The 20,018-nt window shown below is 39.1% G+C and overlaps 1 protein-coding gene across 1 annotated transcript in view; it reads right to left on the bottom strand.

Annotated features, from left to right (window-relative positions):
• Positions 1 to 20,018, bottom strand: part of LOC118409810 (otoferlin-like) — a gene marked incomplete in the record, with an annotated part of 240,756 nt that overhangs the window by 72,273 nt on the left and 148,465 nt on the right. The window contains 1 exon segment of the mRNA XM_035811130.1: positions 15,108 to 15,162. Coding sequence (XP_035667023.1) covers positions 15,108 to 15,162 — 55 coding nt within the window.

The following is a 20,018-nucleotide window of genomic DNA, read 5'->3' as shown; positions in this document are numbered from 1 at the left end:
TCTGCCCCCTTTCTTGTACATGTACAGTCAAAACTACCAAGTAACAGACTCAGGGGCAGATAAAAGTTCGGGAAAAAATCTGGACAGGTCTATGTTGGATTCCACTCCAGAAGGGGGTGGTGTTTTCCAATAGATGAACGTGTCAATGAATACATAATCGGCCGAATTTTGTGGAATCCACTTAGTATGCATTTATTACTTCCTAGAATTAATATCTATTGGAAAATAACACTCCCGTGTGGAGTGGAATACCCCTTTAATGCTTGCGTAAATGGGAAGATTTATCACATTGGCCAGGTCATCTTTTTGTAGAGGTGGTCACTTGACTGTTTGACATAATTTTAGTCTTTTAATAGCTAGGATAGTTGAAAACATTGCTTCCAGTCATCTCCCATGTATATGCTTGCTAAAAAAAACAGAAAGAAAGAATCTACAATGTTTTCCTCAAGCATGATCTTCTATACATAGCCTTGACCCAGATCGAAAATGCAATGCATCTCCGTTTCCACTTCCATTTACAAAGTGTTCCCATTTCCGGCAGGGAATTTAAACGTGTGACTCCATTTAGTGAGTGGAGTTTTGTCATTGTCGACCCCATCGTTGCCCCACATCCTCAGCCCCAGCCATCACCATGTACAACGGGTTAACGCCGGAAATGATCGCCTCTCGTGTTTCAGGATGGCTGATCCTAATTGAACCGGTCCTGAACACGGGCCATTTGCTTAATTACCACACTTCACCTGCATGTTCCCATCATCCTTTAGCCATCAATCAATTGGGGGTGTGTGCAATGCAGAGTGAAAAATTGACGTGAGAGGCTCCAAACCTTTAGCACACTTTCTAGTCTCTTCATAAGCTCTTTTAGACAGAAATGCTGTCTTACACTGATTACTTTGAAGGATATCCATTATTTCATAATTTCTTGCTTCCCGGTCAGTATTTGGAAGTCATCATTGAACCAACACTATAAGTTTTAATGTCAGTTTTTCCCCATTGTGCAATGTTAGACGTGCTGACACTGTGCAGTTTTCTTTGTATTGTTAGGTTCTGGAAGCTTTAAGCTTGACTATCACAGTCAGAAGGGAGCTACATGTACAGAAGTAAGTGGAGAACAAGACGCAGTGAAGAAAATTGAAAAACGACTGATTGCAGCTGCGAAGTATTCAAGATCACTGCAGCAGCAGAACACAGTGGACTACTACTAAGATATTGCCAGACTAAACTGCACCTTGTTATGTCTAGGACTTCTACTTTTCCTCTCAAGACAATGTACTGTTATTGACTTTTATACAATGACTTATGACAACCTACATGTATCTCCATAACTTCACGAGATTAATACTTCTCTTTCAAGACCTATCTCCTCATTAGTTTTACCCACAAAGTACTGATATAATTGATCACCTGATCAGTCAGTCAGAGAAGAGAAATCCTTTCAAAGCAAAAAAGTAATTCTTATCCTTCCTAACTGTTTGATTGATCTACCATCTATAACACTTCTTGTCATTTTATTACAAGCATATCCAGTCTTGTTAGCTTCAGAACAAAAAACACTGTCAACTGTATCTTTACATCAAATCTCACTAACTCTTACTAAAAGATGGGTTTGCAAATTGCTAGAATTGCAAACAATGAAATATATAGATTGCTCTTCCATGCTAGTTTTTAGTTCTTGGTACTACCACCTTACTTTGTTGCAACAATTTCCTAGTACTCATTTTCAAAGGTATTTTAGCTATCCATGTGTCACACTATCCACAAGACTTGCAGATCTTTGATTAGTATGCATGGAAGAGCATTACTGTATCCCAAGTGTCTGACCCCACAAAGTGGTGTGAGAGTCCAAGGAGATTCTGTCTGGAAAGACTAAGGGATGAGTTATTCATCGGGCAGTGCACTGGGTGTGCTACGACCCACGTAACCCTTCTCTTCAACCCCATGGCAGTGATGTCAGAGGCTGAACAGTGGGCCATCGTTTTATGGCACTCTACAGGAGAGGCTTTAATGGTGCACTGGGCAAGGTGATCAATCCATCCCTCACATGTTGATTCCTTAAAAAGGACGGAGGTAATGCTGGTTCACCTTTATCCTAGGGTAACCTATATTCGTTGTATGTAAGAAAAAACATATTTAGGGATATGAAGACGACGAACTGTGGTTTCAAGTCGACGAACTGTGGTTTCAAATCGGACATTTTTAAAATATTGCAAATTTGAAACCACTGTCGGCAGACTTAATACTTCTAAATGTGCTGTTTTTAAAGACAATGGATAAAGGTCTCCTCATGGATAAAGGTGAACAAGCGTTATATCTCCTCTTGAACTTCAATAGAACACAAGGCTTGAAATATGTGGTGCATACATTTATACATGTAGGCACTTTTGTGCACCCCAAATTGGAGCTGTGCACTTAATTATTGGCTGTTGATACACTATTGCAGATATAGACATTTGTGATGGGATGTGTACATAAAGTACACCATACTAGTATATAGCATATTTTTTTACCATTGCAGCTAGAAATTTGTAAAGGGTTTTTAACTTTTGTATGTTAAGGTATACTAGTATACAGCAAATTCGTGACATTATAGTGTCAAGAAAAAATATATAACCTTAGTTTGCCTGTTCAACAGTTTGAAGATAGTGATAGAATTTAAGATATTTCATTCAAGTTCTGAAGAGTTAAGCAGTATATAAGACTTGTAACGAAGTTTCTCCGAGATACTACTTTACCCTATGTTGTGCACCAACATCTTTTCTGTACACCTAACCTTTTAGGTTAGGCAGACCAGAGCAACTCTCCTAAAGAAAAATGAATTCCAAGCCTTGGTCAACGCATTATTTAGCTGCATAATCCAACATTGCTTCTTTGAACTTTTGTGGCTTCCTTTGTTAGAACTTCCCTCTTATTGTTACGGACTGGGAAGAGTTATCCTACTCCTTTGTAATAGCCACTTCCCGATATCTCGGCGCCAAATCCTGTCACACTAAAATCTGCTATCAGTCTTCATTATGCTACAGATGTATTAGTTTGAAGCTTCATTATTTGTCGAGCAGACTGCAGCGGTATATAAAACACAATGGGTTCTCTCTTGTGTCATTACCCTCTCTGCTTGTCGCAGAAGAGACATGGGTATTGATTCTCCAGGACTTATACCGCACTGGCGAGCCAGCAAAGGGTCTATTCTCATCTTCCTTGAGCACACAATCATTTTCACGGCATAATTGATACTGACACTGGGGCTGCAGCCAACTTCTTAAGGCCATCACACTTAAAGAGAGGGTAAAGAAAACTATGCCATCTGCAGGGGTAAAGTATACTAATAAGTTTCTTGGCATCTCTTGTACCGAAGAAACACAAATGAAGTTAAAACATCCCTGCTGTGGCACTACGTTCACGTCTACATAGATATATCTTACAATCATTCAACTTTAGCTGTCTGGCATAAGATTCCCAATCAGGGATTCCTGGACCCGTGCCCAGTCTTCACAAATTCAAGAAAAGTCAATCTATCAGTCCTACCAGTTATGTAGTCTGAGAAAGAGAACTGAGAATTGTTGATATATTCACTTGAAAGAATCATGGTTATTGTAAGCCACATCGTTGAACTATAAATCAAAATGACGGCAAATACTTTTTAAAATACTGCAGGAAAATCACCCTGTGTCCTATGGGGATTCCAAAGGTCAGTAGTCATAGATTATTGCAGCAATTTGTTACCATAATAGCCTGATACCAACTTATTATGATTTATATGACAGATAAGATATGGCTTAATGATATAAAGCATCAATAACAATTTTCCTCCCAGCTCTGTGAAGGGTTATTATTTTTCAAGATAAACACTATAGCTTGTAAACAGTTTAATGTCTGTTGTCTGTCAAAATAGCACAAGGAACTCAAACGTTCATTTTATCTAAGGTTTCATGCAAACAATTTCCTTCAATGTCTAATAACAAGTCTTCAGCCGTGAAACTACAAAGAGCTCTGAAACCCTCCACGTCAATTACGTACAGTTTGTTGTTATCAATTATTTAGGACCCCAGTGTCCCCATATTGTGCTGTGTTCAGGACAGTCAGTTAGCTGTACATGTATTATTGAAGGCACCCCTAGACTACCTAATACTTCATTACGGTGTATCTACAGTTCTGGGCACCCATAAATTGGAACTGCGCACCTAAATTTTGCCTATAGTTGCATTGGTGCACCTAATATATTATATTTACACCTGTACATGTATGTAAGGTAAAGAAATCAATACTACTCACATTTAAGTGTCAGAAATAATTTTAAAAATCTTAGCTTGTTGCATTGCTTGTTTAGAATGTTGAAGTTACCAATTGAAGATAGGTTCATTTATTTTATGTACATGTTATGTACATTTTCTGTGCACCTATTTACAACGATATTTCCTAAGCCATACGTCACGCATTCCAGTTTCCTTCTAAAGATAAACATAACCAATCTAATAAACCAGGCACGTTGTGATATGTTTTTCATTACTGTATCTAAAGCCAAAGAGTATGATGAATGTCATGAACGGAGATTTCATCAAACTCCTTTTAAGTTTAAAATTGCAGCATGGATATTCTTTCAGGCTTTCAGACCGATGTAGACAAGCGTCTGATGTCGAGATTCGGATCTTTGCATTTGAATGGAGGTATGTTAAACAGCTGATGATAGTAATTTGAATTAGATTTGGTACCGACACATTAGCAACAACAAAACATTGGGGTACGTCACTGAGTAATAACATGTCAACATCTCTTGATAATGTAGAATGGAATTTTCCAAATACAAAGGTCCAAGCCCATTGAAGATTGTGAGTCAGACTTACGAGAGTAAAATTCCGGTCAGGCATACTTCTCATTTTGCGGTTGGCTGCAGCAATGCTTGCCGTCTGACTGCGTGCCGCCGGCTTACACGCCACCGGGGGAGGGGACGTCGGCGAATCACCCTTCGATGGCATGGTGACAAGACCAGTACTACCACCGTGGTAAATCCAACAAGACTCCCACAAATGTCCTTGGCACAGAAGAATTGGCTGTTGTCGAGTCACAAAAAGTCACTGCTGATCATCTGTTGGTTCCTCCATGGTGGTTGGAATCACACTTGTACCCCGACTGTTGGGTTAATCATGAGGGTCCCCACCGAGAGGCAACCGTTGGTCCATTCAGGAGCAGCCGGCACGTTCCAAGACGAAACCACGAAAGATAAGGGACATCTGCACCCCAGGAAATTAAAAGTCTCGGAGACGCAGGTTCTTGGCACAGCTCTACTCAACTGTTACGTTTGATGCCATTCTCCTCTATGCAAAGGTCTTTTCGGGCAACAGCAATAACATTAGAAGATCCAGAAGCCTTGGATTGAGTGTCACCAAGAATAGGTTGGGAGGTATTTTTTACATGCCGTTATGTGAGAGAGAGAAAAAACAGATTATTGCACTTTCTGACTGCTAGTATTGGACACCCTCAAGCCGACACTCATACATAAAGTCGATCAATACAGTTGGGGAGGGCCCCATGGATCTTGGCATTAGACTGAGACCTGACGATTTCCCAATGAAATACAGGCTGAATTGACTTTGCCAATACACATATCATTATGCCATAAATTTCACGGGCCTGAGATTTCTGTTTGAAAGTTGCACTTTGCTCTAAAAAGATACACCTGCTTCTTTCCACTTGTCATCATCGTCAGCCAAAACACTACATCCTCAAGATTACCATATTCTAGTCATAAGCTGTCAGCATGATCATCAAACAGACTCATTGTCTGATCTCACAGAGAACTCCCTGCAGGCCTGGCTGACTCTGAATACTCCAGTTCACAAACGAGCCCCGTGATTTCCTTCGGAATAGCCCTAGCCCATGCTAATTCTCTCCTCCAGCCTAAACCAGGCCTCCCGGTTCCCTCCGACACACCCCCACCATTTCCAGAACAAAGCCACACCGTTGGGCGTCATCTCCTGTTCCATATATGCCGCAATCATCGCTCATGCTGCAGGGATTGGTTGATAAGCCCCATAAAACATCTCCCTCCGATCCCCTCTAATTCACGTGGCGACGTTCCGGGGGGAATTCTCCTGGAAGTCTCTCCGCAATGATGATGTGGTCTGAACCGGTCTGATTTGCAATGCTAATTTTCACTCCCGGAATATGACTCCCATTGTAGCTTATTAATATGAAGACATGTCTGAAGGAACTGAGACAGTTCTGACATAAGCTTGGCAACCAATACACATATAGATGCTCCCACACAAGGTTTAGCAAGGTAAAGCAGACCACCAATAAAATACAATAATAGGTCAGAAGTGTTTTAAATCTAAATTTTGTAGAAATTGTAGATTTGGAATATTTAAGATGTGCACAACAATAGCTTTTGGAATCTTGCATTTCTGCCCTTGTTGTATGAATCTAACAGTGATTTCTGTAAAACTGATAATGTTTTACAAACATTTGATAAAAAATAGTCAACTGGTATTTCATAGTACAGTAATCACCAAGTTGATGAAACATAACAATACAAATGTCACCCAAATTTTTTTTCATTTGCTTAATAACTGGCAGTACATAGTAAAAAGAAGTAAAACAGCATTTAATTCTGCCAATAATCAGTAGACCAAGATGCAAAGATGAATTCCTCAGCAAAGTCCTCAAAACAATTATAAATTGCTGTTATGTTAAATCTTTACCTGTATAATTTACAATGGCATCATTTTGGAATTTTTCTTCACTAATGTGTTATCGTATTATGAATTTTCTCATGTGTGCTGAACGTTGTGGTCTTTTAGAAAATCCTTTTCTCTATTATCCTTGGTAGATGCTATATGTAATGCTAAGATTACAGTCAAGGCATACACGTGTAACTGCTTGTAATACATTCCAATCAGTATCCCCATTTGTCCAAAAATGAGGGAACAGGAAAATGGCGTTCGCCATAATGGACGTGACCTCGCATCAAAGCTGGCACACAAAGTGCAGCACCAATCAGCTTTCTTCAAATTTGTCATACCAGAATCAATCTAATTATAGCTAACTACACTTGGGACCCATTACTCTTTGGTAAAGTGAAGGCAAAGTAACAATAAGCTAAGAAATTGGACATCATGCACAAACAGTCTCACAAGATCTGAAAGCTGGTAAACTCTGCAACCTTAACGTTGACATCGGTTTCTTTCTTCAAAACCATATTTGATGATATTTAGTGTACATGTACATCACAGTGGACAGTTAAAAATCTACATACTAATGGTATTTTAAAGTGACTTGACATGTTATACTTATTTCCAAAGCAGGGCCCGGGCCAGCTTTTGGGGCGAAAAGAGTGACATAAAAGACATCGAAATACGGTGGATAGTTAAAAATCTACATACTAATAGTGTTCAAAGTGACTTGACAATACTGTAAGGCTATTAAAGGACACATTTCCAAACCGGGGCCCTGGGCAGCTTTTGGGGCAAAAAGAGTGACATAAAATACATCAAAATACACAAAATGTCAAAATAAAATTCATGGGCATGATTTCTGTATATTTATAGGTATACATTTTAATTTCTCATTTCTTAAAAGATCCTAACTGGGTGACGAATTGGAAATGTGACCTTAGCCTACATGTAAGCCGGCACACAGGAAAAAGTGAGCTGAATATTGTTTCTGACCGTGGTGCTGAAACTCCAATTGCGAATACTTTTTCTTCTTAATACCAAAAGTTGCTGTACAGGTTATCAAAAACTGTTAACTGGTAAATTGAAACTTTGTGATAAGTCTCAAATAACAAGTACAAAACAAGGGACAGGTTTACTTGAAGTTACTGATGTTAGAATAAGCTGTCATTTTGCAATAGCGGTTAAAAAACTTGGGAAAGTTGTTTCTCCACCTTGCAAATCCCTCTAAGAGCCCCAAATCAATGAAGTAATCTGAATGCAGGCTGCAGTTAAACTGGGGTGAAAAAATCTGTACCTAAAATGAAGCGTGGAAAGTGCAAATTCCGCTTAATAAGGATTATCCTGCCTGAATTGAAAAATCACCCTCTGTTCCCCAAGGATGTACGACTGCATAATTAGTGTCCCTAATACTAGGGCTGCACTCTTTCCTTATGTTTCTATCAGTCAGAAATGGAGATAACTTGTCCATCCAATCAGTGTTCTAGCTAGCCTGAAATTTTCTTTCTGTCCCCTTGTGGTGAAGGCGCAACGATCCAAGGGGTCCGGGGGTGTGCTCCCCATGAAAATTTTGAAAACTAGACCCTCTGAAATGCTATTTTCTTTATTTTGAGGGGCAAATTGTGCTGGTGGAATAAGCTTGGTTCAATTAGAATCTTAACATGCCGCTTTTTGCTAACAGACAATTCAGGTCCAGGTACGGTTCAAGTACAGGTCCAGACCTGAACATGGACCAAATTGTCTGTGACAAGTTGTAAATGGGCGATGCTCAAAAACAATGGTCCATTTCAGATGAATCTGTTTGGTGGAGTATCCAACTCCAACTGGCATTCTAAAATCCTATCTTCATATAGAACTCTTACATGTATCAGTAGATGCCATGCTTTGTACCTTGTACATTTGTTGCACAAGTTGTTTTTTTAACAATGCTAAGTTTCACTGTAGAAACTTGGTAGAAATGACTAAAACTCTACTTTGCTCGTTATTTTCTTGGACTGACCTGAAAACATTTGAACACCTGCCGATATACGATGTAATGTGTTCATTTTCTAATGGTCCCAGATCCGGTCAACTTTTTTTTTGTAGGTCGGCTGTTTCCAGACCAATACAAGAAGAAAAAATGGTTTTGTACTACCAGTACGCAGTCAACACTACATTTGTCACTGCGTCATGACAACTGTACTGTAACCGAATTGAAGAGTTACAATTAGTAGCCGTTTTCAGTTCAGTTTAAATCATCCTATCCTATTTCAGTTGACAACTGCTCAGCAAGTGTGAAACATGGCGATCAATACCTTTCCATCACTGTGTGCAAACGAACTCATTTATTCTTCCATTAGCCTTTCAAAATGATGGGCTGTAGCTGGGAGTTACAAATCCTGAGAAAGACTATACCTCATACATGTATACGCACGATTCCCGACAGTTCTGTAATGGCAGAAGTTCACTATTCATTTCGTGCGACGTGTAATCTCAAACAACCATTAAATACAGGTCTGGACCTGCTCATTCATGACAGAGGAAACTAATTATGGATTCCTAGACAGGACATCCATTTTTGCTGCCTGCATGAATGGGCCTGCCTGCAGCAACCAATGGCAAATGTAACAGTAGAAAGATTCAATTTTTTCCAATGGGTGCTGTCTGTAACTTTATATAACTTTTGCAGTGGCTTTATTTACCCGGGCTCCAGGAAGAATAGTCACGTATCAGTCACTAATGGAAATCTACATCAAACCAGATCAATCAAATCAATTTCACAGTAGAAGGTTTCTCTACTCTTCATGTCTCACTGCCTGTAGATACGTCCCTTGAAAGAGGGTCGGACCATTTAGAATTAGTTAGATGCACCGAACTCTGATCTCACATGACTAACGTTGGCAGCATGGAACTACAGGATGAGTTTGCCAAGTCATGTTTCTTCCACTCAAAAATATTTAATATTCTATAAAAATTACAGAAAATTTTCATGTTTCAACAAAACATAACAAAACTGTTACCAAGCTCATCTCATCTCCAAGTCATCTTTCATGCTCAGCATGAGAGTGCACAGATTAACTGTACATTAATGTTACTATTACTTCAAAGTCCAAAAATTTTACTGTTGTGGGAGTTGAAACTGAGTTTACTTTCCCCCAATATAACTAGTAGTACTTCTTCTCCTCCCACTACTGTTGCTATTACATCAAGGTCCAAAATTATTGTGGTGTGAGTTGAAAATGAGTTCAACTTGGCTTCCCCCCAATATAACAAGTAGCACTGCCTCTCCTCCCTGACTACCTCCTGTATGTACAATAGTTATGAGTTATTGCCCTCCCCACCAGTCTTCCCCATGGATCCCTGCTTCATCACTCTTCTCACTTTGCAGATTGGAAATCTTGGTGCAGCCCGACCTTGGGGCGCAATGATATTACAGGCGTCCATTGACTAATAGGCCTTACAGAACTGCCTATACCTGGTGCAAGGGAAATTTAAACAGCAGCCCTTGTAAAGCTTATGCCAATCAGTGCTAGCAAAAGCAGATGGGGAAGATAGAATTAACATAATACAATTTGTATATGGCTAAGGAGTCACACGCAGTCTGAGAGCACAACTGTTTGGACTAAACAGAGCACTTCTGTTAAATGCTTCTAAACTATACAAGGAACATGCGGCTCCAATGTCTTTTCTGAAGATGTCATGGGGGAAGTGTGGACGTTTGGCTTAAGGTTGTCCTTCCCAACGTATTCAAATGCTTCTAAACTATATACCATATTTTGTGAAAATTTTTTATGTCATTACATAAATCATAATGACCCCCATCCCCATCATCATGACTCCTCGAAATAAATAAAAAACCTTGGGATGTTTTCGACAATTTTGCTGGAAAATCTCTAGATTGTTGACGACAATCTCTAGTGTTCTAAACAATCTCAAGACTCTTTGAAACAAAGTCAAAATTGATTCAGATGAACAGAGCCAGCAAGGAAGGTGAAAAACAGAATAAATTTGGAAGTTATGTTAAAGTCATGATGAGTTAGACAGTTTATATTTGTATTACATGTTAATATGAAAAAACTGTTAGTGATACTCAGATGACTTTACTATTGGACTTAACACAGTGAAAATAATGTGGTGCCAGGTGGAACACTTAAAGCCCAACAGCCATTTTATATACTTCTCCAAGACAGTATTAGGCCAATGTTATTAGACTGCAATGCTGAAATATAACACGACTACATTTAGATAAATCTCTTGTCTGACATTTTCCTCATTACAGTTGCTGCGATTCAATAACCTACATAAAGACCTGTGCTATATCAGCCTCCATAATCTAGTCCTAGAAGATGGCTTGCTGCTTATCATCCTGCCGCGGATTGCGCCCTAGGACACCGCATCGCGGGAGTCTTCATACGTCAGATTAACTCAGCTTCTCTGGCTTTGACGTCTTCATGAAAAATGCGGGCAAACTTCAAAGTCGTTAAACAAGATCCATGAGGGGCTTTATCGTGATATGGGGGCACCTACGCACCCACAAAGGCTCCCGTCGGAGAACAAAGACGTTCGTAACTTCCTCCGGGAACATTTGGCTGAAATCACATACATACACATGTATATGGATGAAGGAAAGTTTAACGTTTTCTCTGATGTTTCTTGTTCTCTTTAGCATCTTGACCTACTTTTAAGATGTACATGACATGTAAGTTATAACAGTCTTACAGACTCTCTTACTCCTGTATATTCTCATAAATGTGCAAATCTACATTCCAAGGTGTTTGGTATCTGATAGTAGATTAGGTAACCTCCCTTTGGGCGGGGACTTTCCCTGGGAGTATGATTACAGCAGCTCATTTTTTGGATACGTCTTATCTGTTCAAATGCTTAACTTCACTTTCATTCACTTTCATGATCTGATAGGAATGCAGTTTAATGTTTGAAATACTGTTTGATGGAAGGAGCCAGCTATCACTGTGTGCCTGTCAAGCTAGTGTATCATGCTTAGGAGTAGACAGATTTATACACAGAATGCAGGATGCATGCAGACACAGTTCGTGCTTGTGCAGTTCTCAAAGACTACATGAAGACAAGTGTAAAACTCTGTAGAAAAACCTATTCACATGGCCCAGGCTTCATCAAACTTTTCCTACAGAAAAACAATACCCCGGAGTAACATTTTTATGTTCTTCAGTCTGCCCCCCTTTTCAGTCTTCTGTTAAGGTGATAACATATCCAAACTATACAAATTACAACCTCTAAGTGTAAGGACGACCTAGACGATGTGACCGCATTTTGGTGGTATGGTCAAACCTGCATGAACAATGTACAAATGACCACCTCTATATAAGAATTAAATGGCCACTGATATACAGTTCAACCTGTACAAATGACCACCTATATGTGTATGTATGTAAGGACTACCTGGTCAATGTGACCTCTTTCAAAATTGATAATATTTCCCATCAACACAGGCATAAAAAAAATCTTGTCTATAGTGACCATATGTCCTTGCACGAAGACCAGATTTTATCAGTCCCTTGAGTAGTTTTCTTGGGCAGTTTTGACCGTATGCTATCCACGTTCCCCCATATCTCACGTCATATTTCTCACATTCTCCACACAAAGCTGGGGTGAAAGGTGATACAGGAGAGTGTGCCAATTCCGTAATGCAGCGCCTTCCATGACTGCCATATTACCCAGGGTCATTTTGTCATCTTAGAGGGTGATTCCACCCGAGGAACATCCATCTCTCAGATCTCCATCCCTGCAGCACTGTGGGTGACCATAACAGGTCTTCCACATGGATTAATCAGTATATCGGCTACTACGGGTGGGTACTGGTACACTGTACTGATACAAAACCGTTTTTTTGTGTGTGTGGGACCAGTCCGATACAGACCTAAAAACAGACCTGAAAAAAATCTGTGGAACAGAATCTTGGACTGATTTGAAAATGAACAGATTAGATTGGCATGTATCCACACATTTCGGGCCATGCCGGTCAAAGAAAATAACAAATGCAAAGTAGACTTACTAAAAGTAGAGAAGAGTTTATGGTCATTTCTGCCAACTTTCGATAGTCAAACTTAGCATTGTTAGCACGAAGATAGGATTCTAAAAAGCCAGAGGGAGTCAGACACTCCACAAATAGATTCCAAGTTGTAGCAAAATAGACCATTGTTTTGAGTATTACCCATTTACAACTTTTCTCAGACAATAAGGTCCGGCTTTTGGCCCGGACCTGATCCTCTAGACCTGAACAATACCTGTAACTGAATTTTCTGTACCAGTACCCACCCCTACTGGCTACACTGTCGGATATTTGTCACTCAACAGTTGTGTGGGCTCACTAATAATACAAGTCCTGACCCAAAGGGAGCACTCATCCATTTTGTTTTGGACAAATGATTGACAGATGAGGACACGGTGGGAGTAGCACCTACGGACATGAATGAACGCTGATGTTTTTGTGTCACAACAACTGCGGAATAATAACGCCCGGCATCGATCGTATGGACATACTCGTCCAATTCTACTCAAACTTGTGACAGCCTCTCCCAAAGGAAGTGATTGAATTCTCCATCATATGAATGGTTAAGTGTGGGTACACCGTCTTCAGTTAACGAGGTAATTTGTGAGGAGCTGTACATGCTGTAATAACAATATACAAGTGTTGCCCCAAAAGTACAACAAGCTTTAAATTATTGACATGACAAAAAGGTACAGTGACTTTTGTATGGTCAACTATCTTAATCAAACTACAAAGAAAAGGAATACCGATATATCTTAAAATTCTACTAATTAAACAATATGGGATAATAAGAAAACCTCCATACAATTAGGTAGGGCTAAATGTGTCACTATCTTTTCTAATTACAAAGCAATCTTTTATGTATCTTAGTATTGTGTGCCCAATTGTCACTGTGTGGAAAGAAGAATGTAAAAGAATAGAATGATTCCTAATGAACTTAATCTGATGCTTGGATGTGTACAAAATGTAAGTTAGTGCTTATATTGTGCATGTATGTAATCCAAAATGTAACTGCATTCACTCAGTGTTCAGCAAATAAGACCAGACACAAGAAATATTAAATACTTCCAACATACATGCGATGTGTCTCTTTATTTGTTCATAGTGTGGGTTCCATTCAGACTTTCATTTTTACTCTTCCACAGACTGGATGCCTTCTTCAACATCATGCTGTTTTTTATGAATTGTACTATTCTATTGAAATGTGTTATGCTACTGAAATGTGTTATGCTATAGTGTTATGCTACTAAAATGTGTTATGTATGTGGGCTCCAGCTGATGAACCATTGTTCTTTATGGATCCGCAGCAGATCCTACAGTGTCTTGTGTACATGACGTGATCCTGTTGTGTGTAAGCATGTTGACCAATGATGATTATGATGATGACAGTGTGACACATCCATTCACATCCAAGTATTCCCTTTCACTCAAAAAGTGCATCTTCTTTACAGACATATCAGATTCTGTGTAAGTCTTTCTTCAATACAAATGCCCTCATTTGAAGACTGTAACTCAAAATATACTTTTACGTTTTGCTTAGTGTATACTCTAGATACACTCCAAGCATACACCTTGACAGGGCTCGAAATACCACATGCATATGCAAGTTTGTGCATGTAAAATTGGTGTGGTGCAAGTAAGTTTGGACCAAACTTGCACCAGTGCAAGTTACTTTTATCCACTAATACCTGACTTTAGAAAAAGCTTACACACACCAAGAATATTGTCTGCCATTGAAAGGTAAAAGAAAACAACACTGAATAAAAAAATAGCTTAAATTTGTTATTTCTAAACTTGGTTAGACATCCAGGTAAACAAAATTTGAAGACAATTCCATCTCTATAATGCTAATAATTCCTATGGTGTTGTCTTACCTTGATTTGCATATGAGTAAATACATTTTGCATACAATTTAGTGACTTTGATATGATCAACTGGATTTTCCAGTTATATGTGTTTGTATTGAGTTGTTCTAGCGATGGTTAAGAATAGTGATGGAAGTCACTCGAAGAGTCCAGAAGAAATCTATTGATCTTATCAAGTTGTAGACATTAAATTGTCTTAAATTAAGCCTAAATTCACATTTGTTGTACAATTTGAAATCCAAAATAAAATACGCTTTGGAAAACAAATATCCAAACATGTGGTCTTTATGTATCCCCATATATTTGCAAATTTTCAGAAGAAGAATAAAGGGTTAACAGTTCACTATTTTGGGTTGTGCAAGTAAGTTTCTTTTGGTGCAAGTTACCTTTGGCTTAACTTGCACTGGTGCAAGTTGACTGAAAAGTGTATTTCGAGCCCTGCCTTGATGACAATTTTAGATGGCATTTAATGTACATGTACAACATGTAGTTTCAGTCTATGAAGAAGATTATGCACAGTAAATATTTCTTGTCATGTGTGTGATAGAGTATATCTGAGAGTTAACTTACCTGGAAGTCTTGTGCTTTCTGTGATCCGGTCTCAATCACGGGAGTAGGCTTGGACCTGAGACAAAAAAGAGGCCAAATTTGTTAACATGACATTCATCGAGTTACTTTTTATCAGGATTTTGACAGTGCATTTTCACATATCTCTGGCAATAGTATCGACCTGGAACCAAAAATATGCTTTAAAGGGGGCCTAAACCTTTTCTTGTAAAGCATTCTGCAATATCTTAAATACATCAAAAAGTCCGAGGTCGGAATACGTCACAGAGATCAAAGGTCGCGGTACTTCCTCGGGCTCGACAAGAAAACGGCGCGAAGTTCAAATGTTGTGGAAACGCTAATCTATGATGGACTAACATAAAACAAGTAAAAACTGGACTTTTTGATGTATTTAAAATATTGCAGAATGCTTTACAAAAAAAGATTTAGGCCCCCTTTAAGTTGCCATGATACTAGTATGCAACTTCAAGAAAAGTTCTTGACGAACATGATTCACTGTGTCACCTTGAAAAAACCTAGTAAAAAGTTGATATTGGAAAATGAAACCTTATTGATCCTCAATCATATTGTCCTCTTCTTCACATACATTGTATGTACAAACCAAATCCCAGTTTAGAAATGGATCAGGAAATAGAGAGTTAACATGGCTGAGTCATAAAACCTTTATTGTACATCATATATCATCATTCACTTTCTGAATCTTTTCTTCTTGACTTTGCCAAATACCAATGAAAAGCTGTAACAGTTACTGTATCTCTTTGGAATACCAGTATACGTCTTTCTCTCTCTAATTCTAATACTCTTATTCCAATACTTGAATGTGATCCCCTTTTCAGAATTTCCAGGTAAAAGGATTGCTACAAAGGGAAACAAATCCTCTCCAGTTGAGCTCTGTGAAGCACCTCCTGTTCAGGCTGTGTCAAATGTAATTATGTCATCAACAATGAGAATTGCATGGTGGAAAACTTTTCTAATTGGAATTTTGGATGAAGAACATGACACATCACAAGATGACATCCCTAACCTCTGTGTGAGTTGAACAAACGCAAATTCCTGTACAGCATTTATGATCTGTCATTTTTCACTCGTCAAATATGATTTCAGAACATTGATGCTTTCCTAATGTTGCCCTCGTAGCCCTCTAAGGTACAGGGCTGATTAAAAAGTCTTCTCATCGGGGATGATACCGAAAGTGTTAATTCAGAGCTGTCATTTTTCAGGACGTAGTATCCCATTGTGAGGCAATGACTGTCGAGTATGCAAGATTCGGTTTGACATCATCAAAGCTGACATTATTCCCCGCTGACTTACTTGCAGCGTACTTCCTGCAAGTAATGTGATTTTCGTGTCTGTGTTATAACTTGGTAAAAGGCTTTAGACTTCTCTCATTAAATATGGAGAGGGGTCTTACGCAATACCTGTCATGTTGTTAATCAGTGCTCTCCACAGGGATTGAAACTTTTAAGCTACACATACATGTTCTTTCAGCATACAACTTAGCACCCCTACATGTATGCCATAGCCAACATGTGACGCTAGTTCACCTTTATCCGCAGGGTTACCTATATCCATTCTTTTGAAAAACAAGGTATTTTTTGGGATATCAAGTACAAAAAAATGTAGAAGGATAATGTTTTTAAACTGCAATAGTTGAAAATATTACGATTTTAAAACGCTGTCCGGCGATTTGAAATCCCTAGATACCCTGTTTATCAACACAACAGATATAGGCTACCCCACGGATAAAGGTGAACTAATGTCAGGGATCATGAGAATGCATGATGTGTTCTTGGACTTGTCTTGCTTTAGATGTTGGCATTTCTCCAGGAATAAGATCTCGAGTTAAGTTTGAGTAACACATAGCATACCATTTATTCTGATTCCTTATCTGTTTCCAGGGTGGCTCATTCAGTAAAAGCTAAATTGTTCCACTGTGTATACAACTGTTCTGAGACAGCACTAAGCTTTTATGAAGGCCAGTAAAGTAGGCAGCTGGTTGTAAAATCATCAATGAGTATTATGACTACGAATATTAAAATAAAAACATAACATTGCTAACTTTTAAAGTAGATTTAACGTAATCAATCATAAAGGTAGCGTGCAATGACACTTTGACCAGTTTCGTGATTTCCTCCCTTTATAGATGTATGCTGGGTATGACTACATCCACGAACCAATTTCCGATGTCTTCACACTTCGTGACTTGGCAACTTGCATTGACGTCAGCGACGTACAGGGTCAGACTAAAGGCCAAACACTGTCATGAAATATTTCATCATGTCCCTGCGGCTTTGGCTTAGCAGGTACGGGCTCCCCGGGGTAGGCAGAAAACTCTATGTAGGTTTTAGTAGAGCTGACATAAAGCTTGGGTAATGGCCTTTTTTTCTGTGGCTTTACGACTTAGAGATCAGGTGCTATATCTGTTACAGTAAGCCTCTGTGTTTATGGCATTGACTCACATTTTTCAATAAAAGTATCCACAATAAAAATCCACCATACCATTCTCTGATGTTGAACGTTCCTTTGACAGAATCTAAGGATTAAAACTAGCACAACTGTGCGTATCTCCTCTTACGATGATTTTATATGACTGGAGTCACAGGAGTCTAGCCAACAGACTTTTTACAATTACATCTGAAATACTGCCATGTCAGAACCCACATTAAAGAGGCCTGAGTTTGTTGCTGTGACATACGAGTGTAATTAACGCTAATCCTGTGGCATATTTCTTCTGCGAACTACTTTGGACCTGAACAAGCTCAAACTAAAAAAAAACTCAAACAAGGTACAATCAAAATTGCACACGAAGACCACTCAGGGGACCGACAAAACCTCATTTGTGGGGACAAGTGGTCAGATTCTTAAATATTTTGGCTATTAAAGGAAAAAAGAGCTGAGGAACCATCAAAAACTGGTCACATTGCAGGGATCGAAATACTTTTTTTTTGCTACATGCAAAATTGCAAGTTGGCAAAATTTTTACGTGCAATTTGAAAAATTTACATGCAAAATACAACTAGTCTATACTGCAATGTTCTAGCCAGCATCCATCACTCCATCCTTTGGCGGAATTTTGCTGCTCATGACGGATAAGAATTTTGATTTTGTCACTTTTGACGGACAGAAATTGGTGCATGAAAATATAGACAGAACTTACAATTTTGGGAAGATAATTTCAAGATATCCACATAATCAGCATGTAAGTTTGCAGCTAAGCCGAATTTGGTTATTTATAACACCTACTGACGACTGGTGACGATCCCAAACAATTTAGGCACCGTAGCCACCTGAGATGTTGGGAAAATCGGTACCCCCCTTCCCACTAATGTAGAGGTGGTCAATTGTACAGGTTTGACAGACTATATCAATGGCCAGGCAGTTAAAGTTGACAGTAAACTTTCTGCTTGATGCGCTGTCATGATGCAATGTTAACAAGAAGGCCATTTCATCAAGTTATGGCCTTGGTGATGAACTTTTTGTTGCTGTTGAGCCTGACCAACAAAGCGTGCTGCTCCCTTCCCCCTGGGTAGTATATTGCACGAGTTGCTTCACAATGGCACCATTCGGTGGCCAATCTAGGCACGATAACGCTGGGCGAAAGGACATTTAAGTCCCTTTGTGAGTTTAGTGACCTTCACAAAGTTGGTACGAACACAACTTTGTGAAGGTCACACCAGTGATCTTGGTACAGGTTAAGTTCAAAGACGCAATTTGAGTTGGGTTTATCATATGCAATGACAATTGCTACGCTACCCCATAGCCGAAGAGCTGTCTTGAATCACAGTTGTACGTTGTATACTTGTAATATTGACAAGGTTGTCCACAAGTGCTAACTGCACAATAATGACAACAGCTTGTGTGATCAACTAAAAAGGAGCCACTTGAGCAACTGCTGATTTGCAAAGATTTGATATTAATATAGATTTAAACAACTCTTGTCTCTTAAACCATACTTTTACATCTTGCATTATTTTCCATTTATGAAATCAAGATTCAAGGCACACACAAATCCAATTTTGGTCCTTGTACTGTCACTGAGCGATTGCTATCTAGTAGAAAGAGGGCATAAATATATACATATATAAAGTAAATGTGACAATCAAGATGAGCATCAAATATAATGAAATCAGAAATTACCATCCTAAGGCTTCTACTGGTCAGGAAAAGATATTGATTCAAGTCACACATACTGAGAAACTCATTTTCATGGCAATTTCCTTGGCAGAAAGGCTTCAAGAAAACTTGTTACAAAGCACCCCGTGATAAATAGAAGGATAAGACCAGACTGGTAATAGGTTACCACAAAGGCCGCCCTGGAAGTAGGGAACGCATGATTGCCTGTTATTATCAGTGCCTCGCAGTCTCCAACTTTCATAATAAGTCTTTTGTACCTTTTGAAAACCAAGAGGTCTTGTCACTCTAACCATCCTGCCTATATGTGGCAATGACATGAAATTACGCTGTTATGTACCCCTGCCGAGAGGACGGAAGGCAATTTCTGAGCGTAACAAATTTGCAACAACAGAGCATGATGAAAACAGGCATCGGGAAAGTTGACACTCTTTTTTTCATTGTAGACACGTTTGGAATTAACAATGAGAGGGTGATCAATGTGTTCACACTGCTGTGGCCTCATGTCTTGTCAAACACTATTATTGCATGGGATGTCAATTTCTCGCGGGAGACGGTCTGAATTCAAAGAAGTGACACTTTGTGGCAAACGACATTGTCAAGGTGAAGATGGATTTGCAACAAGACTTGAACTATACTGGAGTGCTGGGCTAACCCAGAACAGTCAGACTGTGGATCATCCATCTTCCATCACAAGTATGTCATCTGCAGTTTTAACACCCCCTGCTAGGGGGCTCTTTTATACCAAACAGGATCAACTTCATCATGACAGTGTTTTACACC

The sequence above is a fragment of the Branchiostoma floridae genome, chromosome 2, assembly GCF_000003815.2.
Source record: "Branchiostoma floridae strain S238N-H82 chromosome 2, Bfl_VNyyK, whole genome shotgun sequence".
NCBI classification, from domain to species: domain Eukaryota; kingdom Metazoa; phylum Chordata; class Leptocardii; order Amphioxiformes; family Branchiostomatidae; genus Branchiostoma; species Branchiostoma floridae.
The sequence above is the reverse complement of the archived record's forward strand: the minus strand, read 5'-3'. Positions and strand labels throughout refer to the sequence as shown.